Genomic DNA, 25608 nt, shown 5'->3' on the forward strand with positions numbered 1-25608 from the left:
TGGAAAATAAATTATAATAAAAAAATGTTGAAAAAAATAATAAGTTAAAAATATAAATTTAAAAAAAAAATCACATTTATTTTAGTAATCTATTTCTAAGTAAGTTTATTTTATTTTTATAACTTTTAAATTTTATTATAATTTAATTAATGTGATTAAGGTTTATTTTGATTTAATGTGATTAATATTATTTAATAAATTATAAAATAATAAATAGGTTAAATATATTATTTAAAATAAATTATACAAAATTTATAAGTATAAAAAAAATTGTAATAATAATAATAATAATATTTTTGAGATGAATCGAGCGAACAATTGAACAATGAGAATTATATATATATTGCTTTATTTGCTAATAAAATATATAATTGGCTTGATCTGCAAGACTACTTACAGTTCCTTCTTCTTCTTCTTACCTCACGACCTGATTCCATCGGCGATTGAAAATTCACGATGAGTAGCGAGAATGAAGAAGCCGGCCGCCGCCGTATTGTAGTCACTGAGTATCGCAAAAAGCTTCTCCAGCATAAGGAACTCGAATCCAGAGTCCGTGGAGGTTTGATTTCCTCACCGAAACCCTAACTAATCAATCTCCTTCCATTTTGATGCGATTTTGATCGCTCTCTTGTTTTCTTTACTATTCTCCATTTTCTATGTCGTTTGAATTCCATTGATGTCTAAAACTTAACTAGTTCGAGTTCATTTGTCTAGGTTTTGCTTACTGAGAACTACATTTCAGTCATTTCTTCCTTCTCCTTCATATAACGATTGCTTCATCTGTATGAGCTGGTTTTATGTTACAGATGCTAAGATCTGGTATCAAAATCTTGTTTATGTTTTCGGATTTGTCCTTCTAAGATCATACTCTTAATGTTAAGAAGTAGAACCTAGAATCTTACAACTACTGCTGATTTCGAAAGCTAAGAATCTGTGTTAAGCTTTTCACCATTCTGTAGTTCTAAAGAACTAGATGTTTAGTTGAGACATTTAATTGCTTCTTCTGTATGATTTGGTTGTGTTCCATATGCTAAGACCTGGTTCTCAAAAGCTTGTTTATGTTTTCTGTTTTGCATTTCATATTGTGAAATTATTATACTCAAATGTTACAACTGCTGTTTCTGTATTTAAGCTATTGTTGATTTTGAAACTAAGGGGTTGTATTAAACCTTTCACCTTCTCAAAGTATTAACAATCCAGAGTTCTAAAGAACTTGATGTTTCAACATGAATGCTCTGGAAGCTGTTTTACTTTTAGCATGTGGTAGTCAATAGTTTGGTTTGTGTTCCAGATGCTAATCTGCTACTCAAAAGCTTGTTTATATTTTATGGTTTGCACTTCAGATTGTAAAATTATACTCCTAATGGTAACAAGTAGAACCTCTAATCCTACAAACTATTGGTTGTGTATTTAAGCTACTGCTGGTTTTGAGAATTAGAGGTTTTACTTCTAAGATGAGCATTCTAGAAGATGATTTTTTTTTTTTCATAAATGTTCTGGAGTTCTAAAGATTGAAGTGTTTTGTTTTTAACATACTCAACACGTACAAAATCAAGTACAAAATCAAGCGCTTTAGGTACAAAGGAAAGTTAGTCCCTTGAATAAGTGGTAATATAAGTTGTTTATAATATTAGATTTACTCATGCTGCACAAAATTTACATTTATGTTTTAGAAAATTCACTCATTTGGATTTACAAATTAAACATCATCAGAAAGGGATTCTATTTGTACTAGGGAACTTTTGACATTTTCGGTGGAGCCAATTTTCCTCATGTAAGCAATTGAGCCTAATTATGGTGTAGATAGTTCACTCATTTGGATTTGCAAATTAAAAACTGGTATTTTGTCACAATCAGTCACATAGGAAATTGCCAAAAGATACAATTGCAGAGTGATTTTTTTTCTTTTGATATAAGATTGTGTTCTCTTATCTAGTTTAGTGTGATTATTTTTTACTTTATTTGGTATATATATAATTTTATGGTAATGATTCAAATTATAGTGTGTAATTTTGGGGTTTATTTTGTATTATTATAACTTTTATGGATTATGATCCAAGTTATATTGTGATTTTTAGCTTCATTGGTTTAAAATATATAACTTTTTGGATCATGATCTAGATTATTTTGAAAAATTGTTGTGATTTTCCCATGTCATAACAATTATAGATTTTTTGGGACCATGACTGGATCATAAAATGTGATATAAATAGGCTCATTGCCATTATTCTTAATGGAAAAACCTATTACTTTGAGTAGTGTACATTTGAACTATTTTTTAATGATTGATTAGCTATTACCTTATTCATTAATCTTGTAGAGACTGCTAACATGTTTTTTTATTCCTTGTCTATAGTTAGGGACAGTTTAAGAGGGGTGAAAAAGGAATTTGCTAAAACAGAAGATGATCTGAAGTCTCTTCAAAGTGTTGGACAAATCATTGGCGAAGTCCTAAGGCCTCTTGATAATGAACGACGTAATACTACTTTCTTATACTCCACATATTATTTGGGCATGACCTCTAGCTGTTTTTTTTGACATATCTTGCCATTAACTACACGGCCAACACATTGCAGATTTCCTCACTAAACTATCTGACTAAATTGCAATTATGCTGGTTTTCATGGTCATGTGGTTTTATTTATTTCTTGTTTTATCTTGGATTATTTGAAAAAAAAATCATGTTTGATTTAAAAATTAAATTATTCAGGTTCACTTGCAAAACTAGCATTTTCTTTGTCACAAACACGATCTCAAAATCACCAAGTTAAAATTCGAAGTGGTTTTTTGTTTGTCTGGTATTTGATTTTTTTGGATCATGATCTAGATTATAGTGTGTTTGTTGTTTCATTTGATATACAAATTATTTTTTACATCATGATCCTAATTATGGTGTATTTTTTTTTGCTTCATTTGATATCTAAATTTGTTTTTCTCCATCACTATCATATTATCTTTTAGATCATTGTGATTTTTGACTAACATAGCAAATGTAGATTTTTCCGGATCATGAAAAACATGAAAAATTTATACAAAAACATCCACTATTTTAGTCTTCAAATTTATAATAAACAAAGTTTAAAAAATGAACTGTATCGTAGTTGATGTTTTGAATGACATAATTGAAAAAGTGATGTTTGATGAGAGAGGATTATTTCAAAAATAATCCCACATCAAACAAGCACTTAGCATCTAAAGACGTGTATACCATCATGAAATGTTGTTCTATCAAAAGCTCTTTGGTTGAAGAAAAGGGTATTTTAGAAATTTGTTCTTAGTTAAACCATTTCTGCATTTTCTTAGGGCAGATGGGGGAGGAAAGGGTGATACTAGGAATGGGTGATACTAATATGAAACTTTTTTATGCTGTTTCAGTGATAGTGAAAGCTAGTAGTGGACCTAGGTATGTCGTTGGTTGCCGTAGTAAAGTGGACAAGGAGAAGCTAACTTCAGGGACGAGAGTTGTCCTTGATATGACTACTCTCACAATTATGCGAGCTCTTCCTCGTGAGGTTAGTCCTTTTCAAATGCTTGAAATAGTTTATTTGTTTTCCTACAAGGGTGTGTTTAGAGAGGGCAATTCCAGTTATATTGTTTGTTTAAGGACATAGAATTGAATTCTTATGGAATTGATAAGCTTATATTTTCTAGTTTGAATTCCACTTATTAAGTAAGAAAAAAGGAGAAAATCAAACCAATCTCTTAAGAATTACAATTCTACAATTTTACAAACATAATAGAATTGGAGTTAGAAATCTAATTCTAATTTCCTCCATCCAAACACAGCTTAAGTATATCTCCCCTCTGGAAACTTATGGTCATTTGTACATGGCATACCTCTGAATTATGTAGGTTGATCCTGTAGTATACAACATGCTTCATGAAGATCCAGGTAATATTAGCTACTCTGCAGTTGGAGGGCTTTCTGATCAGATCAGAGAGCTAAGGGAATCTATTGAACTGCCTTTGATGAACCCTGAACTCTTCATCAGAGTTGGGATCAAGCCTCCAAAGGTATAATGTTGATTCAATTTAATCTTTTAGGGATTGTTTGATTTGTTTTTTTTTTTTTCAAAAAAAAAATATTGTTTAATCAAAAAAGTGGGTTATTATGGTTATTTGACCAAAACAAATATCCATAGTATTTAATATTTGAAAATGTTATAGAGTAAAGTAAGGGTATTTTGATTGATGTGGATTATTTGGAAATAATCCACTGTCCTATCAAACATCACTTTTTCAATCCTATCATTGTAATCATTAACTATAATACTTAAATATTATTTTCTTAAACTTTTTTTTATTATAAATTTAAGGTAAGGATTAATTTCAAATAACCCACTATCCAATTAACAATTTGCTCATCAATTGTATCATTCAATTCACCAACCAAATATATATATTATTTTTCAATATATATTTATACCCCAAATGTCTTTTTACCCAAATAACTTGATTTTCAATAACCTGCATCAAACAAGATTATTTGGAAATAGCCACTTGATTATTCAAATAACCTTATATCAAACAAGCTGTTCATGATTTGATGGAAGAAGTGAATGTTTATGAGATATTGAATCACATCAGACAATCCGTTAGATTATATATCAGATTGACACTTTTAACTGGTGGTAATCATTTCATCAGGGTGTGCTTCTGTATGGGCCTCCTGGAACAGGGAAGACATTGTTAGCAAGAGCAATAGCAAGCAACATCGATGCCAGCTTTCTTAAGGTACAATTTTGCTTTATTAATATGTTATCCTGTAAAATCCTTTATAGATGCTGACAAAAGCTTGTCCTAACTGTTTATTATTGATGTCAGGTCGTGTCAAGTGCCATCATCGACAAATACATTGGGGAGAGTGCTAGATTGATTCGAGAAATGTTTAACTATGCGCGTGAGCACCAAGTAAGAGAAAAGATCTTTCATTTGTCAAACATTCTTCTCCCATTTCAAGAATTCTTTTATTTTAGCAAAATATTTTCTTCCTTTTAACATGTTCAATGAAACCATTTATCATCTTTCTTTTGTATGGCTGTAAATGTAGCCCTGCATCATCTTCATGGATGAAATTGATGCCATTGGTGGACGCCGTTTTAGTGAAGGAACAAGTGCTGATCGTGAAATTCAAAGAACTCTTATGGAATTGCTTAACCAGCTTGATGGTTTTGATCAACTTGGGAAGGTTTGTCATTGTTCACATTTATCTCATCTAGGTGGTCGTTTGAAGTATGTTGTTAGTATTTTTAATAAACCATTCTTTTGAAAAATGAAAAAATGTATTATTTGGTTTAATCAAATGGCACATCAAAGAAGGCCTAATTCTATGGATTAGATTGGGTTTAATCCATGGTTTTAATAAGAATCGTATTCAGGGGTGGGGAGTGTTGGTGTACTTAAATTGATTTTAAATCTCCAGATATTTTTCTGTACTTTGTCAGGTGAAAATGATAATGGCGACAAACAGGCCAGATGTTCTGGATCCTGCACTTCTTAGGCCTGGTAGACTTGATAGGAAGATTGAGATTCCTTTGCCAAACGAACAGTCGAGAATGGAGATTCTCAAGATTCATGCTGCTGGAATCGCTAAACATGGTGAAATTGATTACGAGGCAGTTGTTAAGCTTGCTGAGGTACTACTGTCAACAATTATAAATTGGATTTACAGTCCGTCATTTTTACTTATATTTTATTTTATTCTATTATTATTATTATTGTTAGGGATTTAACGGGGCTGATCTTCGAAATGTATGCACTGAGGCTGGTATGTCTGCCATAAGAGCTGAGCGTGATTATGTCATCCATGAGGATTTCATGAAGGTATATTTTTTCCCCATATATCAGTTAGAATATTTATCAACTTTGGATTATATTAAAAGTAATTGAATTTTGATGGTATTATTTGTAGGCCGTCCGGAAGCTGAATGAAGCCAAGAAACTTGAATCAAGTGCTCATTACAATGCTGATTTTGGTAAAGATTAGAAGTGATTTATATTATTCATAGAGAAACAGCTCCAGTTGGTGTGGTTTGGTTTGGTCTGAAGTTGAAAAAGCAAAATCTCGACAAGATTCCTAACCTTTTTCTTTATATTAGTTGTTCAAGAATCGAAAAACTATTTTCCCCTCTTGTTTGTTTCTGATTTTCATTTTAAACATGTAATGAATCAAATCAAATCACTTTCATGAATTTTAAATGTTATTTATCCAAATCAAATTAGAAGAAAGGATTCAATTATTTATGAAATCTGGAACAAAATCAGAATTTGAGAAGATTAAATTAAAATTTGTTTCAAGCTACTACTGCCATTCTAATTCCTCTTGAGCCAACTTGTGAAGGTTCTTATCTCCAGATGCAATTATATTGAAACCTGTAAGCACAACAAAAAAATTTATTATGCAATTTTAAATGTTTAATAGTGTTTGTTTGTTATAAGTTATACTTTTTGGTTGTGATTCTGAAGAAGGTTCCCAATGAAGTTCTTTCCCACTCCAATCACTTATAATTCCACCTGCTCCTTCTATTACTGGTATTAGTGCAAGGAAATCATAGGGCTGAAAAACAAAATAAGAAAAAATAAATTAGTGCTTGTTTTTATTTATATTTTTTAAGAAGAAAAACACATTTATGGTTTACTACTAACCTTAAGACCAGATTCGATCACGAGATCGACAAAACCCGAAGCCAGGAGAGCATAGGCATAACAGTCGCAACCATAAAGGGGAACCTTTACCTTATTCCTAACTCTTTCAAATGCTACTACAGCTTCTCCGCTAAACAGGTGAGGGCTAGTTGTGTACCTGAAATTTCATCGAAAGGAAATTAAGCAACTGATTTTGGTACAACTTTATTCATCTAGATCATGATTCAGACAAGAAAAATGAACATACAGATAAGCTTGTGAAAGCTTAGAACAAGTTCGTGTGGAGATTTCTTCCCCATTTAATATAGTTTTCCTTCCCTTCATTCCAATCCATCTCTCCTTTAGAATAGGCTGATCAATTATGCCCATGATCTGAAACCATATAAATCAATGATAGAATGGTGACAGTTATAAAATATCCAAGATGTGTATTGTCTGTCCTTAGTAAATATATGAACCAGTTTAAAGAATTTAATACTCGGGATTGACCAAAAGAAACAGTCCATGCTATAGTATAGGGAAACTACAAGGCTCCTTTTGTAATTTTAACAATTGAATTGAGTGCATTTATTAAGTCGAGAAGTTATCATGAAAAATTACAAGGAAAAAACACTTCAGGCCTTGATGAGAATCTAGTCTTTTATACATTTTCTTTTTCATATAGATTATCATTGGAAAACTATGCACCTTAAATCACAATTTCTAGAAACCCACAAAAGTCTTGTCTTCGTGCTAAAAACAGAGAAGGTGACAATAACAGTTTCCAAATAGACTCGAGACAAACTTAAAGAACAAATCTTTACAGCAACACACATTTCATAACATTGTTACTTATTTGGTTTTCACACGGGAGAAATTGCTGTTAAAATAACAGAGGGCAAGTGAAACGTACCGGTTTACCTTTGTGTAACAAAGCAATGAGGGTTCCAAATAATGGCTTCCCTGTTGAAAATAGAAAAAGTTACCACACTCTTGTTCATTTATGAAATAAAACATCATTAAAAACCAAACATGAAATACCTGTGATGAAGCTTTTAGTACCATCTATTGGATCTAACACCCAAACATATTCTGCAAACTTCTCTTTACACCTCCAACCATTTTCCTCACCATAACTGCAATTTTAAACCTCCACAATTGTCACAGCCAATAAATTAAACCCTTTTCTCCCCTATTGCCTTTCCATACTTACAAATCAATGAATTCAAATGCATAATATTATCAATTGTAGTTCTAAACTTGAACACAGAATAGTAACAGTCAGCTTGTTCTTTCTTCTGAAATCAGTTTAAGAAATTGAAATTTTCTTGTATAAAATCTTACATTGCATGAGAAGGGAAGTGTTGTTGTATGAGGGAAATCATAGATTCTTCAGCAGCTTGATCCGCAATCGTCACAGGACCTGTGCAGTATTATTCATCACCATAATCAAATCAAATCAAATCAAATGAAATCAAATTAACTAAGTTATTCCCAATTGATCATATACTGACTCGAGTCTTCTTTATCCATAATATCAACACGCTTGCGGAAGTACTTTCGAATGACCTCGCCAGCGGCGTCGGCCAGCTCGTTACCCACTTCGAGGAATCGATCGAATTCGGAATCGACGGGAGAAATCTGAAGGGAGAGATCGGAATTTGAATTCATGATTGGTGAGATCTGACGGTGAAGAAGAGGACGGAAGGTGAGATTGGAGAGAGAAGGATTGGAAGGAAAGTGTATGGTTGTTCCGTTGAAGAGCGAGGGTGGAGACCTTGAAGAGAGGTGAAGAAATGAAGGATTTTGCGAGAGAATGTTGGATTGAGAGATCATTTTGTTGTTTAAATAGGCGGGAAAATGAAGAACCTGGAAGAAGAAGAAGAAAGATGCGGCTGAAGAAGGAAGAACAAGAAGGCAAGTGGAAGTCAGACGTGTTTTATAGTGAGTGACCTTAAAAGAAAATCTCAAGTTTGGTTCTTTATTTTTTTGTTAAATAAGTTTAATTTTACCCTTTAACTTTTTTTCCTATTTCTCAAATTTGGGATTTTTATTTGTCAATTGAATCTCATCAATTTGGAGTTTGAGGTTTTCACTACCGATTTTGTTGTGACGATTTCAAACGTCAATAACTCAGTATACAATTTCAACCAATCGAGAGTTTTGATACTAGATCCTTTAAAATTAGGTAGTCAAAATACTCAAAACCCTTCAATTCTCTAAAATTCGTAAGGTAAATCTTTTATTTATATATTTATAAATATTATATATATATATATATATAGTGTTTGAAATCGTTAAAACAAAATCTATTTTTCTTTTAAAAATTTAACCATAAAACCTCAAATTTTATAAAGGGAGACTCAAATTACAATTACTTAGAACCCATCTTTAAAAGAAATAAAATTGTATAGCTTTTTATCATAAATATTAATTTTAATAATTATTAACTTTTATTTTATTTATTTATTTAAAAAATAACTCACATGACTCACGAAAATAGCAAGTGCTAGCATCCTCTTTTTTTTAATTGCTTTCTCCCCCACTATAAAAAGTACTTATAAAAAAAATGATAAAAATATAAGTGTCCATTTAAAAACTCAAGTCATTCAATTTTTATTTCAACCAAACATTATTGAGGATGAATTTTACAAATTATTATTTTTTAATAAAAACTTTAAAAAGACTATCTCATTTAATTAATATTAATTCAGAATATTAAAAAATATTAGAGAAGACTATGGTGTAAGTTTTTGAATTACCTCAATTGTAATTAAAATGAAAAATTATTAACAAAATAAACAACATTTTCAAATAAATTAAAAATTAACCACGGAGTAAATTCTTGAAAAACATATTTTAATCTAGAAATGTAATTATTGAATTGCTTTGAATTATCTTGATAATTACTATGAATGATTAGAGCTTGTTAAGCACCTCTTACAAACCTAGGAAGTTATGTGTATGATCTATATGCTTAGTAACTTCCACACAAAAAAAACTTCATTTCAAGATAAAGACTAAATCGAACTTTTATGTGTAAACCCACGGAGATTGGGCCGTTTTGACGGATCACGATACCGATACCGTGAGAAAACGCTTTGATCTATTTATGGTAACTTATGTGCTTGATAAACTATTTAATTGCATGTAATTCATGCAAAGCCCATTAAGATTTGAGTCAAGTTAACTTAGGAATATATTGTAAAATAATTTGTATTAGGCAGTTAAAATCTCGAGTCAACTCTTAAAATCTTACGATTTCAGATAAGATTAACGAGTCTGATTTTAGGTAAATAATTTACGATAAAATAATTTTACGAGTTTATAAATAATTTTGATTTTACGATTTTATATTATTTACATTATAAAATAAATTTATATTTATAAATTTTTAAAAAAGTTATTATTTATTCAAATAAACTAATTAATATAATTAATTTTATAAATATATATTTTTTTAGTGTTATTTACTTATTATTATTTTTTAAATTTATTTTATATTTAAATATATAAAATTTTAAAGTTGATTAGGTATAATACTTAATTATATAATAATAATAATAATGTATATAATTAGTACTTTTCAAATTAAGGTATAACTAATTTAAGTAAATTTTAGATTTTACGAGTTTACGATTTTATGTAAACTCTCGATATAATATTTAAAATATAAATTTTAGGTTTATTTGCAATTTGTAACTATATTCAACTTGCAAATATTATTGATAGAAGAATGATTTAGTAAAATTTGTTTATATATATCTTATTTCTAAGATGCTATGCAACTTATTTTGCCTTTAATCTTTTATAGTTTTTATCCACCAACTAACTTTTACTCTAAAACAGAACTACTCTCCAACGATGAATCTCTCAAACAACACTATTTTAGTGAATTTTGAGTCAACTCTACGTTGTGAAGACAATGAAGTCTCTACAATATTTAGGTCCCTTGAAGTAACAGGCCTAAGACCCTTCCTTGAGAATCGTTATTCCATAAACAACGAAGTTGTTCTCGATTTCTTCAGAACCGCACAAGTAATTCGTGAGGATCTTATTCTTGTTACTGTTCGAGGTCAACAATTCGTATTTAGTGAGATAGACTTTGCACAAAGCTGTGAGCTACCCACTGAAGGCTTCTCCAACCTCTCTTTCTCCAACACTGTTATTAACGAGATACACCATCACTTTTCCAACACTCTAAATTCGGTTGAAACGTATGGAGCGAAAGCGTCCCTACAAACTGAATTTCAAAATCCTTAGTGAAATCATTGACAAAAATATTCTTGGCAAGGAATCCACTCAATCTTATCCCAAAAAAAACCTTCAAAAGGATGGTTGCCATCACAGAAGGAACTCATGTGAACTGGTCGAAGATCATCTTTGATAATTTGAAGAAAATGATCTCTTCGGACAAAATGATGACCGGATATGCTCCCCAGCTATGCGGTCTATTATTTGATATTGATATCTTTCTTGGTCGAGGGAATATATACTCTCTATCCAACTCAACTCCTTTCTAGGGAAAGACTGCAAGCATACATCGACCGTGTGGAAAAAGCTAGAGTCAGAAAAGAATCAACTCTTGGATCCTCAAACCGGCATAATTAGGATCAAATTTTATTAAGCTATTCCGAAAAACAAACCGATTATTTTGCTCCATAAATCGGTAATTAATGTCTTAATCTTTTTAATGAAATTTCGGCTTTAGTAAAATCTTAGTTTTTAAAAATGATTAACTCCAAAAATTTCAATATGCTTATCATATAAACCGGGCACACTCTCAGTGAGAAGCAATCGCTTCTCATAATCGGTCGTTTCAAACTTTGGCTCTATTTCAAAATTGGTTACTAAAATAACCTAGCGTTTTGAAACCAGTCAATTACTCTTGACTGGTCAGTTACTCCAACACCCTTCTCTTGATATTCTCTGAAAAAGATAAGCTCCTTTCCAATGCTCAAAAAGTGTCATTTCAGGGAATGTGAAAATATATCTCATAACGGGTAGATATCTCCATTCAATATACTTTTAAATACCTCTCAACCAACTCTCTGTTTATTGAGCAACTCATCCAAGATCAAACCACAACAAACTCAGATCATATCTCTCTTTCTCAATGTCTGAAGCCTCTTTCTTTAGAAATCCACCCCTCAAAATGAATCTGGCATCCATCCGCACATCTCTCATCGTCGATTTCGACTCTGTTCTAACTGTTGTCGATAATAAAGCTAGAGATATCGTTTTTGAATCTCTGGAGAGCTCTGGTTTGCGGAAGTTTCTTGAAGGATCCCGAATGATCCTTGAAGAAGAAGTCATTGAGTTCTTCTCTAATACTAGAATAATAGATGGTTCAATCGTATCCCGGGTAAGAGGAGAACCCATCACGATTGACGAAGAAGTACTCATTTAGTTCTTCGATCTTCCCTATGAAGGTTTTTCCGATTTTCCTCCATCACCAAACAACATCAACCAAGAAATGACCTTTTTCTTTTCAAACTCAATGATTCCGGTCGAAAATCATGGGATCAAGTCCAGATTATGTCCTCACATCCAGATTCTTAACGACATAATCGGTAGATCCATTCTGGCTAAGGAAATGACCCACTTCTACACTAGGAAAATCTTCGAAATGATGATCGCCATAGTATGCGGTCATCCGATCATCTTCGAAAATCTGAAAAAGATGATCTCCTCTCCTCAAAGGAAGATCGGATAAGCTCCTCAGATCAGCGGCTATCTTATCTCCCTTAATCTCAATTTCAGACCAGGATCTCTTGTGAGCCCATCCAACATTCTGACCAAGCAAAATGCGGAAAGTTGGATCCACAGGGTAGTTAGTTCCTAAGGACTGATTATTTTTCTTTATTGTATTAATCATCGGTGATGAAAATCGATTATTTTGTTCCAAAACCGGTTTTTACATCATAAAACCGAATGTTCTATCTCAGTAGTAATAAAATTAACACTTAGTCAAATTTATTAAATGTCCTTCCATACTTAGACTTTAAGTCGGCTTTGTTCAAAATCGTCATTTATCATATTGATTACTACTTACTCATTAAATCACCATTATTATTTTAACCGCCATTTTTACATTGAAAATGGACAAAATTTTGAATAACGCGCCTTTATTGCCTATTTTGGGGGAACGTGGGGTCGTACAACCATAAGTGACGGTTCGATGATCATTAGGAAAATAACCGACACTCCTATCCTTTAAAAAGGCAGAACCGTCGAATCTTAAATCATTATCTTCACTGTAGAAACCCTAGAAAACCGACTTTCCTCTACTCTCTCTATAAAATCTCCCTTATTGTCTTCAATCTATCACCATGAGAAGGGATAACGCATTATTTACCCATATTGTTCAGGTGGATTTCAATTGCATCGAGGATACAGGTTAAATTGAGATACGGAAGGTTATGGAGGGTATCAAGGAATCCGGATTGCAGCACTTTCTTGACGGACCGATGATATGCAAGAGGTTGTTTGAGAGTTCTTTAAAACAACGAAGCCAAAGAACAAGGTTATCAATGCAAAGGTAAATGGGGTAGAGTTCTCTATCTCTGAATGTGTGTTTGTCGATGCCTTAAAACATCCGACGACGGGCAGAGATTTTTCTGTGGCTCTATCAAACACATAAACATACAACTTTCAGATGATACTCTCAGACACTAGTGTGCTGGTACAGTTCAACGGAAAGAAGAAATACTTGGGATGCGATTACAGGGTTCTATGAGATGTCGTCTCTAAGGCGCTTCAGGCGAGATGAGGAAATTTTGACAGTCTTACTCGGTCAAAATTCGACATGATGGGTGGTATTCTGAGAGGCGACCGAATCAACTGGGGTCGTATTCTATTCGGAATCCTATGTGAAATGGTCACTCTTAAGTCCACTAGGAGTTTTGGCTATGCTATGCAGATCGACAAGATTCTAGGTCATCTGAACATCCTTACTGGTCCAGGTATTCCCTTCATGAACTGCAAAATCTTAAACTCCAGTAATATTGGGAAATACTTTGTTAAAGCCAGCAAGGGTAAAGACTTCGTGCCCGAGATACCTGTGAGAAAACCGGTTGTTGAAGGAACCGTTAATGAAAAGACCGATACCGGCTCCAAACTCCCTCCTCCAGAAAACCGCACGGAATCACTGCTCAACCTTCAGGCTAATGCCGAGTCCACTGCAGTGCTTTCAGTCTAAATAAGAAAAAAAATAAAAATACTCCCCTTCTTGAACAAACCGCTTCACTTGAGATAAATATACTCACTCCATCTCCTACTATCTCTCCTAAGGATGCCTTAATACTTCCACTTGAGCTTGTAGTTTTAGAAGCTCAACCGGTAGTATCTAACATTATAAATGATGTTGTGGTTGGGATCGATCAGTTGGATGAGACCGATCAGACAAATGATGTTGGTGAGACCGGTCGAATTGCTAAAACCGACCGGACATATTTTGTTAATGAAGCAGATCAGTTGGCCGATAATAATCAGGAAAGAGATGAAACCAAGCAGCCTACCGAGTTTGACACCGGTCATCAAGAGAACGATATCACTGATCACTCAAATAAAGGAAATTAATAAAAAGTCCAGACCAAAACTGGGGCCATTCCAAGTCTACATGAGGAGGAAATTGAAACAATTATTCTAGACTCTAATGAAGCATCGGGCCTCTGCAGAGACGAGAAAGAAGCTGAGAACATTGTGAATAATATTCTCAAAGAAGTCGATGAGAAGACAATTGAGACTACTGACTTCTTCTATACATGGGAAAATGAAAGATTGGAAACAAGTTTTAAAGAGGTACTCCCTGAAGTTCTAGAAGATAAGAAGTGGTCAGCCCTTCTGTCCCTAGAAGAGGTGGTTTTCGGTTTAACAAAAACAACATCTGTACATGAAGCTCTATCAAGAATCAATATTGCCGAAGAAAATGCCAAACGGAGAGCATTGTTGCCAATCATTGCAAAAAGGGAGGAGGATCTTATTTCGAGTGGGGCTACCACATGAGTGGATGATATTGTGCTCACATTGCTAAAAACCGTTATGGAGGACCTTCTGGAATCTATATCTAAGTTTGAAAGCATACCTGTAACGACTGAGGAAATACCGGTTGAAGAAGAGCATATTAACTAGGATAAAACACGACAGGTTGAGGTCGTAAAGCCATGCGTTGAAACAGGTCAATCCTCTAAACCTACATGGACTCCATTGGAAGAAAGAGAAATGTTTGACGGGTTCGAGGCTAAAGAAGAATGTCGAATTGAGTCAGAAGAAGAGCACAATTCCGGCTCACCGAGTTCAACTAACAATAAGTCTGAGAATGAAGAAGTGAGGGACAATGCAAACTCCAACCCATCTTTTTCTGGAAATGAAATGGATAAATCTCCATCGGGTAAGTCTTCTGACCACAATAAAACAAGAGAGAGCAATATTAACAGATTGGCCGACACCGAAATATCCCTCCGCGTCAACTCTCATGGGGAGATCCCTTTACAATCCCGAGCTCTCGCCTCACCGCGACACTTTTATGAAGAATTCCTAAGGGCGACCATTGAAGAGTTAATCCATAAGGCTCTAGCTCCATGGCAGACATCCATGGAAGCTTAAGTAACCGAAGCACTCAGAGAGCGTGCATCATCATCAAATCCCACTATCATAAATTGGTGCAAGTATGGGAGGAAGTAGGCCGGATACAGCCTATCGTCTCTAAGACACAACTCTATGAGCTAGTAAAATCTCAAGGTTCTGCCGATGTTGAAAGACTAAGGGTTCATGAAGAGGCTGTCCGTCGGTTCTAAGAGGAAGAAGATGTGAAAGTCAAGGCAGCTGAACTGGCCAATGAAGAAGCGACACGAAAAATTCAGTAGGACATCAATAAAGAAAATGATGTTCCTACTCCTACTACCAAGAAGACTAGGACGACTAAATGGAAAAGAACTAAGAAGTCTGAGACGGTAAATATGCAACCGAAAACTGACACACCGGTGAATACTCTTCCAGAAACTGAAAGGCCGAATTCCGAGGAATATGAAGAGGATGAAGAACCGCTGACTCGAAGAACAAGAATAATGTCCCAGCTTCTCCTAGTTGCAGCTCCACAAAATGTTCCCCACAGTTCTTGGTCAAACCAGAGAATCCGTAGAGGTGGTGGGAGCTTGGTTGATAATGCTAATACAAGTGAAAGAAATGTCGAGTTCAATGTTCCTAGTCAACCGAAAAGGAGTCCTGAACACAATACCCTTGGAAAACCAGCTATCGGTTTTATGCGCAGCTTCGTGAACGAAGTTCTGGCCAAACCAAATCAAGGGAGACACTAAATTCTATTCCTATGCTTATCCTTATTTTACAATGTTTCTTTTTACAGTTATGATTTTGGGATTAAATTAAAAACTTTCAATTATATTCACTAACTCTACTTATGACTATTAAACATGAATGTCACTTGATGATCCTGCTTTATTTTTAATATGCTGGTTTTGATAATTTTATAATTTAAAAATATCAAAAAGGGAGAAATTGCTAAAGAAATCAACTCACAAAATTTTCTGAATCAAATTTTGAACCAAAACTAAACTTAAGCGGCCAACAATTACAAGTTTTGAATATTTAAATTAAATAATCAAAAAGGGAGAAATTGTTAGATAAAATAGATAGTTAATTAGTAAGTAATTAACTATTTAAAGAACTTAACCAATTCCACCGTCTGTGCAGGATAAAAGAAATCCGGAAAGACCAAAGAAGTTCGGAAATATAGGAATCAGTTTTACTCCATATCTACAAATCGGTTCTTACCGCTTAAGCCCGGTTGACCGATATTAAAAAGATGACGCAAACCGGGATCATCTAAACAAACTCTTTATTCGGTTATCTTTACAAGAAACAGAACTAGTAGAGAATCAGCTCAGTAGTGAAAAACGGTTTTACCGCTCAACTTTATGATCGGTAAACTCATCAGTTATACCTCAGGAAGAGAAATCGGTTTCTATACTTTGACAGTGTGACCGGTTGACCGATATAAAAAAGACGGCGCAACCGGTGGTTTGTCCGATAAACTATTTGGTATAATCCTAAACTACTATACAAGACAATCTGTAAAATGATCGGTAGCTTGACCGATCAGATCCAAGAGACGAAACCAGTTTTATGCTAAGACTAATTTATACTGAGAGCGGCTGGCAGTTTCCATTTCAATGCAATACATAACACTTTTGGAAAATACAGAAGGGGGCCTTTAAACGTACAGACTGTATTATTGCCATTTTAATACAAGTCTGATAATATCTTTTGGGAAGTAGAAGATTGTCAAAATATTTAGATACCTATTTTGGTATAAGTCTAACAACAGTCCACTTAGAGAAAATATTTGTCACATTACTCTAGATAATCAAATCAGTAGAAGATAAAGATGCATGCTCCTTGGGAAGTATTAAACTCATTAAATGCCCTGTTGTACCTCCCTAATCAACCAATCAGAATCAAGAAACAAAGAGCTACCATGCAAGTATCCGTTGAAGATGAAAATATGATCGTTGTCATATTCACTATTTAAGAGATCAGATTACAACCAGAACAATAAATAACAACAATACGAACGAACACAGACAACCAACCTATGAACCGGACCAGAAATCTCAAATCACATCTTCTCATATATTGTGTAAAGAAGTTCAAAGTATGTTCTAGAACTTCACGTGTATTACAAGTTCATCTATTATGTGTGAGTAGTGAGTGTTGTAAGTCAAAACGAGCTGTAAATAAGTCTCAATTGTTCGACGTATTGTAAACTGTTTTGAATATTCTGAGTGAATATCCTTCTCAACGTTTGAGAAGAAGGGGTAACGTAGGAGCATTCTGAGTGAATATCCTATTCAACGTTTGAATATTGTGTAAGCATTCTCCCTAGCTAGACCCCCAGTCTCCTTCGACGATCCCGATCCTAATAGTAACAAACATTAGTGTGAATATTTAAGGGTTCATCCACGAAGGGTAAGTTAGAGCCTATATAATGCCAAAAAGTGTAGTCGAATGTTTAAGAATGTATCCTTGAAAACCACAATGTTTGTCCACTAAGGGTGAGTCAAGGCCTTAAATAAAATGCATAATCAAATGTTTAAGAATGCCATCCTTAAAGATAATGTATGGTGGGAATTGAGAATGGTAAGATGTTCATCCACGAAGAATGAGTCAGGGTCTAAGATTATATTGAAAGTCGTAGTCAAATATATGTCAAAAGGCATAATCGAATGTCATCCTTGAAAATAATGTATGGTGGGAATTGAGAATGGTGAGGGGGTTCATCCATGGAGGGTGAGTTAAAGTATAAGATCATGTCGAAATGCGTAATCGAATGTTTAATGATCTATCCTTTAAGACCGTAAGATTCGTCCATGGAGGGTGAGTTAAGGCCTAAAATAATGCCAAAATGTGTAATCGAATGTTTAAGAATGTCATCCTTGAAAATATTGTATGGTGAGAATTGAGAATAGTGAGAGGTTCATCTATGGAGAGTGAGTCAGGGACCTAAGATAATGTTGAAAGGCGTAGTTAAATGTATCTTTGAAGACAACAAGATTCATCCACGGAGGGTGAGTTAGAGCCTAAGATAATGACGGAAGGCGTAGTCAAATGTTTAAGAATGTATCCTTGAAGACCGCAAGGTTCGTCCACGGAAGGTGATTCAAGGCCTTTAATCATGCCAAAATGCATAATTGAATAATTAAGAATGTCATCTTGAAAAGATAATGTAGGGTGAGAATTGAAAATAGCTTGAAAAGATAATGTAGGGTGAGAATTGAAAATAGCGAGAAAATCGAATGTTTAAGATTGTTATTTTTAAATAAATGTATATCATGAGAATTGAGAAGATTACGATAATGTATGTGTATCAATTTTTATAGATTAATAATACTTTTTTTTTCCTTTTTAGTATTAAAAGTATTAATTATTTATATATATAAATTATAAAATACGACAACATGTCATTCATATCCAATGTAAGGTAACCTACTAGTTACATTTAAAAAAACAACCAACCCAATTGATCTTATCTTTTAAAAATAAAAACCACTATTTGTGACTTCTACTATTAAACAACCTTAATCGGTTAAATACTAAAATTAAAATATTATTACTTGAAAACATAGTCCTTTGAAAATATGAGCCCAAAATATACAAGTCACCAAAACATCATTATTCCAAAAACAGCTTTAAATGAACAATTCCATTTATTCCAAAAACAGCTTAACAACAATTTCACTTATTACAAAAACATAAAACTTACATTATATACACAAAATAGAAATTACAGTAAATTAAAGATCAACAAACAAGGCCAGCTACCTTCATATTATTATTATTATTTTTATTATTATTATTATTGATCTAGGTAGCTAGTGCCCATGGTGTCCTGGAAGCTTTTCCTTAATCTTCTCAAGCATACTCTTCTTCTCATGCAGTGGCTCCGCCGGATAAGTAGTAACCTTCGCCGCCGGAACAGTCGCCGGAAATGCAACCGGAGCAGCAAACGCTCCCTCTTCCTTCTCCTTCTCCTTTCCCAGATTCAGTTTCTCCCTCAGCTTCTCTTTCAGTCCCTTCTTCCTTCTTCCACCCATACCATCATCCTCCTCCGACTGCAATTAATTCCAAATTAATAAATTATTATTATTATCTAAAAAAATAAAGGGTTAGAGAATAATTTAAACTTGCCGAGCTAGAACTTGAACTGGATGAACGATCAAGCTTAGTCTTCATCGAGGAGGGCTTATCAATCTTCTCCACCGGATGACGACCGCCGCTTAGAGCGGCACCGCTCATAACGGCGGAAGACTCTTCTTTCTTAAAGAAATCTACGGGCTCATCTTTCTTAAACAAATCCACGGGCTCATCTTTCTTAAACATGTCTTTCAGTGTTCCTCCGGCGCCTACGGGGGTTGCAACTCCGGTGATATGAACTGGGTTGCCGTGTTCGTCGGTCAGTTTAACTGGATTGCCAAGTTCATCGGTTAGCTGAATTGGGTTTCCGAATTCGTCGCGTAATTCTGCCATTTGATCGAGAAATTAAGAAAATTAATTGTGTAATAGTTTGGATGAGGAGATGAGAAGAGGAAGAAGGATGTTTTATAACGGTGAGAAGAGAGAAAGTATGTCGGTGAAGAGATGAGGATTTTGATTTGCATGTAGATGGTAAGGTGAGAATGGGACACGTGTTGGAGAAAATAGGACACGTTTCAATATGTCTGGCAGATAACAATGATCTCGCGCCGATTATTTTATTCGGATTTAGACGATCAATTTCAATTTATTTATTTATTTTTTGAAATCAAGATTATTATATGATACAAATATTTGAGAACTATTTACCAACTAAATACAAGATTTGATTTTGAATTTAAATATATATGTAGAATATATTATTAGATTAAAGTCATGAGTTTAATGATTATTAAATGAATAATTATAGATACTCGTTTAGTATTTGTTTATTTGGTGACGTGACAGAACAAGTATTAATAATATGATGGACCTTCATATATTGTAGGCTTTGGTTTCAACTAGGGTGAGGTCCCTAAGACAAATATTATTTAAGAAACATGAGAGGGAGATTCAAAAAAGAACTCTCACGCATTCTCTCTCAACTCTCCTCCGTTTTCTTGTCCATTGATTTCCCCGTCAATATCATAGGAGAACGGATAATACTTAATCTTTGAAGACCTAGCCGTTCCTTTCAAAAACAGATCAATCCGGATCTACAATGAGATCATCTTCAGGTACGTTTCCGCTGCGTTATAATTATAGTTTATATTCATGATTAGGATAATGATAAACTTTTTATAATGATCATATTTAAATCTGGATTGATTTATTATTTTTTTAATTAATAATAAATAAAATATATTATTTTATTTTTATTATCATTACTATTAAATTACAAGATAAATAAGGAAATAATATTCTCTATTATTTATGAATCAATAATTTTTATAATGATCGTATTTGAATCTGGATTGGATTGGTTTATTTATTTATTTTTTAATTAATAATAAATAAAATATATTATTTTATTTTTATTATCGTTACTATTAAATTACAAATAATTATTAAGAAAATAAAATAAATAAGGAATTGATAATATAATATTTTATTATTATTATTAAATAAATAAGGAATTGATAATATAATAATTTTTTTATTATCATTAAATAAATAAGGAATTGGTAATATAATATTTATTTTTTTATCATCATTAATAAAGAATTTATATTATATTAAATAATATTAACGGCTAAGAAATGAATTATTAGAATCTGTTTTATTAAATTAGATAATAATATTAATAATCTAATATTTATTCTATTTAAATAAAATAATTTTATCTCATCAAATTGACCTTTATTTCGTAATTATTTTATTTAAATTTTTAAGAATGATTGTATATTTTTTTTTTATTTCATGTGTTTATTGATTTACCCAAAGGTTGATCAATACTTGACATAAATATAAATATACTCTGGTAATAAATGTGTGACAATTATTAAATTTTCATGTGAATTATACTTTTATCTAAAGATAAATTTATTAGTTTTACAGAATTTATTGTTAAGATTTTATTATTGCAACAAGAGTATCGTTTACAATTAAAATTATTATCCAAAGATTTGGTTTTAATGCTGTGTTTGGTATCTTGCGATGAGGTTAACCATAATTTGTTTATTATTTAAATATTTGTAATAATGTGAGTGTTTTTATTTCTTTGTTAACTTCAGGATCTGGTTCTTTGATATCTGCTAACTATTCAGTCCCCATTTTATTGGGGGACAACTTTAAGAACTGGAAAAAATCTATTTTGATTCATTTGGGCTGTATGGATCTGGACTTAGCATTAAGGATAGACCAACCCACTCCTCTTACGGATGTAAGCACTACTGATCAAAGGCAGATGTTTGAGAAGTGGGAAAGGTCTAATCGTTTAAGTCTGATGATCATAAAGAAAAGCATTCCAGAAATATTTCGAGGTACGATATCTGATGATATCACTAAGGCTGAAGAATTTCTTATCGAGATAGAAAAACGCTTTACTAAAAGCGATAAGGCGGAAATGAGTACTTTTCTTAAGTCACTCATTACCATGAGGTATCTCGGGAAGGGGAACATAAGGGAGTACATCCTTAATATGTCCAATGTCGCTTCAAAACTGAGAGCACTCAAGTTAGACCTTTCAAAGGACATGTTAGTCCTATTGGTCCTGCTCAATACGATTAGTTCAAAATTAGTTATAACTGTCAAAAGGAGAAATGAACTCTTAATGAACTCATTTCTCACTGTGTTGAAGAGGAAGAAAGAATGAAGCACAAAAGGACTGAGGAGGTACATATGATTGGAACCTCGAAATATGTCGGCGGTAATAAATGAAAGTTTAAGGCCATGAAGATTGAGACTGCTAAGGCTCCAGTTCCAGCTCCTCAGGCTCGTCCTATGGAGAAATCTTGCTTCTTTTGCAAGAAGACTGGACATGAAAGAAGGATTGTGCCAGCTATCACAATTGGTGTGTAAAGAAAGGTACTGTTCTTACTTTGTTTTATTCTGAAGTTAATCTAGCTTTAGTGTCTCGAAACACTTGGTGGTTAGATTCTGGTTCAACTACTAACATCAGTGTTTCAATGTAGGGTTGCCTAAGCCACCGAAGCCCAATTGATGCTGAAAGACGCATTTACTTTGGAAATGGGGAATCGGTCGAAGTGGAAGTAGTTGGCAATTTTAAATTGTTGCTAAGTACTGGGCATTTTCTTGAATTAAAAGACACTTTTACTATACCGTCATTTAGACAGAATTTGGTTTATGTTTCTTATTTGGACAAATTCGGTTATTATTGTTCGTTTGGAAACAATGAAGTTACATTGTCTTTGAATTCAAATTTGGTTGGTTTTGGTACTTTTATGTTGAATGACAATTTATACATGCTTGACACTTTCACTTCATATCATGAAACCCTAAATGTGCAAACAAGAGGTACTAAGCGAAAATTAAATAATTCAAGTTTATTATGGCACAAACGTTTAGGTCATATTTCGAAAAATCGAGTTGAAAGACTCATTAAGGATGGAATCCTTGATTCCATAGTTTTTTTCGGATATTGAGGTTTGTGTTAACTGCATTAAAGATAAACAGACCAAAGTGAAGAGGACAAGTGCTTATCGAGCTACAGAAGTCTTAGAGTTGATACATACAGACATTTGTGAGCCATTTTCCACACCTTCGTGGAATGGTCAACAATACTTTGTATCATTCACAGATGTTTATTCTCGATATGGCTATCTTTACCTCATAAGGGAAAAATATGAGGCAGTGGACATGTTCAAAGCATTTAAGGTTGAAGTTGAAAATCAACTCAACAAACGCATTAAGATCATCAGATATGACCGTGGAGGTGAATATTACGGTAGAAATGATAGATCGAGTGAACAACGTCCAGGCCCTTTTGCTGACTCCCTTAAAGAGTGTGGAGTAGTCCCTCAATACACCATGCCGGGTTCTCCTAGCATGAATGATGTTGCAGAGAGACGTAATCGCACATTAAAAGATATGGTTCGAAGTATGATATGTCAAACTACTTTGCCAAAATCTTTTTATGGGGAAGCATTGAAAACTGTAGTCTACATTCTTAATCGAGTACCGACTAATACGACAATCAAAACACCTTATGAACTCTGGACTGGGCGTAAACCCAACTTACGTCATTTTAGGGTGTGGGGATGTCCAACTGAGGCAAGGCGTGATATGCCAAATGAACCAAAGCTAGCATCTCGTACGATGAGTAGTCACTTTATTGGTTACTCGGAACGGTCAAAGGGGTATAAGTTTTATGATCCCACATCAAGAAACAATTTTGAGATGGGTACTACCACGTTCTTTGAGAATGTTGAGTTTGGGGGGAGAAATACAGTTTTAGACTTTTCTTTAGAGGATCAAGAAATCACCAAAGTGATTGACCTGACACCTCAAGAAGGATTAGTCATTCCGACTCCCATACAATTTCAATATACAATTGAGGAACCCATTCAAATTGAACGGGAACACCAAGTTGTAGCTGAAGAACAAACTCAAGAAACTCAAGAACATATTGTTCAAGAGCCAACGTTATTACGTAGATCCACTAGAGAATAGAGAAATGCCATTCCGAATGATTATGTGACATTTCTTCAAGAAAATGAGGACAATGGTGGCATGACCGAGGATGATCCTATCAACTTTTGTCATGCCATGAAGGGTCCTAATTCGGATAAATGGATCGAAGCAATGCGTGATGAGTATAAATCAATGCAAGACAATAAGGTTTGGGAACTTGTCCTATTACTAGAAGGTGCAAAACCCGTAGGTTGTAAATGGATTTTTAAAACCAAACGGGATGCTAATAGAAATGTGGAGAGGTATAAAGCACGTCTTGTAGCTAAAGGTTATATTCAGAAAAAGGGAATTGACTATAAAAAGACTTTCTCTCCGGTTTCTTCGAAAGAATCTTTTAGGACAATCATGACTCTAGTGGCACATTTTGATTTGGAGCTTCATCAGATGGATGTAAAGACAACGTTTTTGAATGGTGACATTGATGAAATAATCTATATGGTACAATCTGAAAGTTTTGAGGTCGATGACCTGAAACAAATGGTTTGTAAATTAAGAAAATCTATCTATGGACTAAAACAAGCGTCTCGCCAGTGGTATCACAAATTTCATCAAATAATTCTTTAATACGGTTTTGAAATGAATGTAGTTGATGATTGTGTTTATCAAAAGTTTAGTGAGAGTAAATTTATTTTTTTGGTTTTGTATGTGAATGACATTCTGCTTGCCACAAACGATATGAGCTTCTTGCACGAAACTAAGAAATTTCTTTCGAATAACTTTGAAATGAAAGATCTTGGTGAAGCATCTTTTGTATTAGGGATCCAAATATACCGTGAAAGATCTCAGTATATTCTTGGGTTATCTCAAAGGAGCTATATCGATAAAGTGTTTGAACGATTTGGCATGCAGAATTGCAAACCAGGAAATACCCCAGTTGCCAAAGGAGACAAATTCAGTTTAAATCAATGTCCAAAATCAAGTTTAGACATCCAGGAAATACAAAAGATTCCATATGCTTCTGCGGTTGGAAGTCTTATGTATGCACAAGTATGTACGCGTCCGGATATTGCGTTCATAGTTGGTGTGTTAGGCAAATATCTCAATAATTCTGGAATGGATCACTGGAAAGCAGCTAAAACGGTGATGAGATACCTAAAGAAAACAAAGGATTATATGCTCACATATAAGAGGTTAGACCATTTGGAGATCGTTGGGTATTCTGACTCCGATTTTGCGGGTTGCCCAGACAGTAGGAGATCTACATCTGGCTGCGTTTATACATTGGATGGAGGAGCCATTTCTTGGCGTAGTGCCAAACAGACACTTGTTACCAGCTCTACTATGGAGGCTGAATTTGTGGCATGTTTTGAAGCATCACATTAGGGAATTTGGTTAAAGAATTTTGTCACAAGGCTGCGCATTATTCCGAGGATCGAAAGACCTATTAAGATTTTTTGTGACAATAATATTTCAGCTGTTTTATATTCCAATAACAATAGGAGCTCGTCGAAGTCAAAGCATATTGACCATTAAGTTCATACGTGTGAAAGAAATGGTACAAAGTGGTCAGATTTGCATCGAGCATTTAGGAACAAAATCTATGTTAGCAGACCCCCTAACTAAAGGTGTAACACTTATGGTATTTTACGGGTATACTGCACGTATGAGTGTGTTACAATTTAAGGAAGCTTCATTATAGTGGGAGAGTATGCTACAATTTTTTTTTGTCAATTGCGCGATGTTTTCTAAAGCACTATTCTGATAAAAAATAAAGTTTATTTTTTGACACTTTTGTACATTATATTCATAGATAACGATCTCATTAAGTTTGTATCAGAGAAAATTGACATATTCAGGTCACAT

The 25608-nt window shown here is 33.6% G+C and overlaps 4 protein-coding genes across 4 annotated transcripts; 2 read left to right on the forward strand and 2 right to left on the reverse strand.

Annotated features, from left to right (window-relative positions):
* The first annotated feature begins 383 nt into the window (after positions 1 to 383).
* On the forward strand, positions 384 to 6248 carry LOC124930784 (26S proteasome regulatory subunit 10B homolog A-like). Its single transcript, XM_047471139.1, has 10 exons — positions 384 to 559; positions 2357 to 2476; positions 3376 to 3512; positions 3853 to 4014; positions 4648 to 4734; positions 4825 to 4911; positions 5051 to 5188; positions 5445 to 5636; positions 5725 to 5823; positions 5912 to 6248. The coding sequence occupies exons 1-10, from the start codon at positions 457 to 459 to the stop codon at positions 5984 to 5986; spliced, it is 1200 nt and encodes a 399-aa protein (XP_047327095.1). The 5' UTR covers positions 384 to 456; the 3' UTR covers positions 5987 to 6248.
* On the reverse strand, positions 6114 to 8535 carry LOC124930785 (bifunctional phosphatase IMPL2, chloroplastic). Its single transcript, XM_047471140.1, has 8 exons — positions 8139 to 8535; positions 7969 to 8047; positions 7666 to 7760; positions 7538 to 7587; positions 6893 to 7017; positions 6646 to 6802; positions 6445 to 6556; positions 6114 to 6372 (listed from the first exon to the last, which is right to left on the reverse strand). The coding sequence occupies exons 1-8, from the start codon at positions 8458 to 8460 to the stop codon at positions 6302 to 6304; spliced, it is 1011 nt and encodes a 336-aa protein (XP_047327096.1). The 5' UTR covers positions 8461 to 8535; the 3' UTR covers positions 6114 to 6301.
* Positions 8536 to 18921: 10386 nt separating this feature from the next.
* LOC124932946 (embryogenic cell protein 40-like) lies at positions 18922 to 19703 on the reverse strand. The gene is made up of 2 exons (XM_047473661.1): positions 19330 to 19703; positions 18922 to 19253 (listed from the first exon to the last, which is right to left on the reverse strand). The coding sequence occupies exons 1-2, from the start codon at positions 19666 to 19668 to the stop codon at positions 19014 to 19016; spliced, it is 579 nt and encodes a 192-aa protein (XP_047329617.1). The 5' UTR covers positions 19669 to 19703; the 3' UTR covers positions 18922 to 19013.
* Positions 19704 to 20374: 671 nt separating this feature from the next.
* LOC124930359 lies at positions 20375 to 21967 on the forward strand. Its single transcript, XM_047470711.1, has 2 exons — positions 20375 to 20390; positions 21387 to 21967. Exons 1-2 carry the CDS (start codon positions 20375 to 20377, stop codon positions 21965 to 21967), a joined length of 597 nt encoding a protein of 198 aa, XP_047326667.1.
* The last annotated feature ends 3641 nt before the right edge of the window (positions 21968 to 25608 follow it).

This window comes from Impatiens glandulifera, chromosome 3 (assembly GCF_907164915.1).
Source record: "Impatiens glandulifera chromosome 3, dImpGla2.1, whole genome shotgun sequence".
Classification (NCBI taxonomy): domain Eukaryota; kingdom Viridiplantae; phylum Streptophyta; class Magnoliopsida; order Ericales; family Balsaminaceae; genus Impatiens; species Impatiens glandulifera.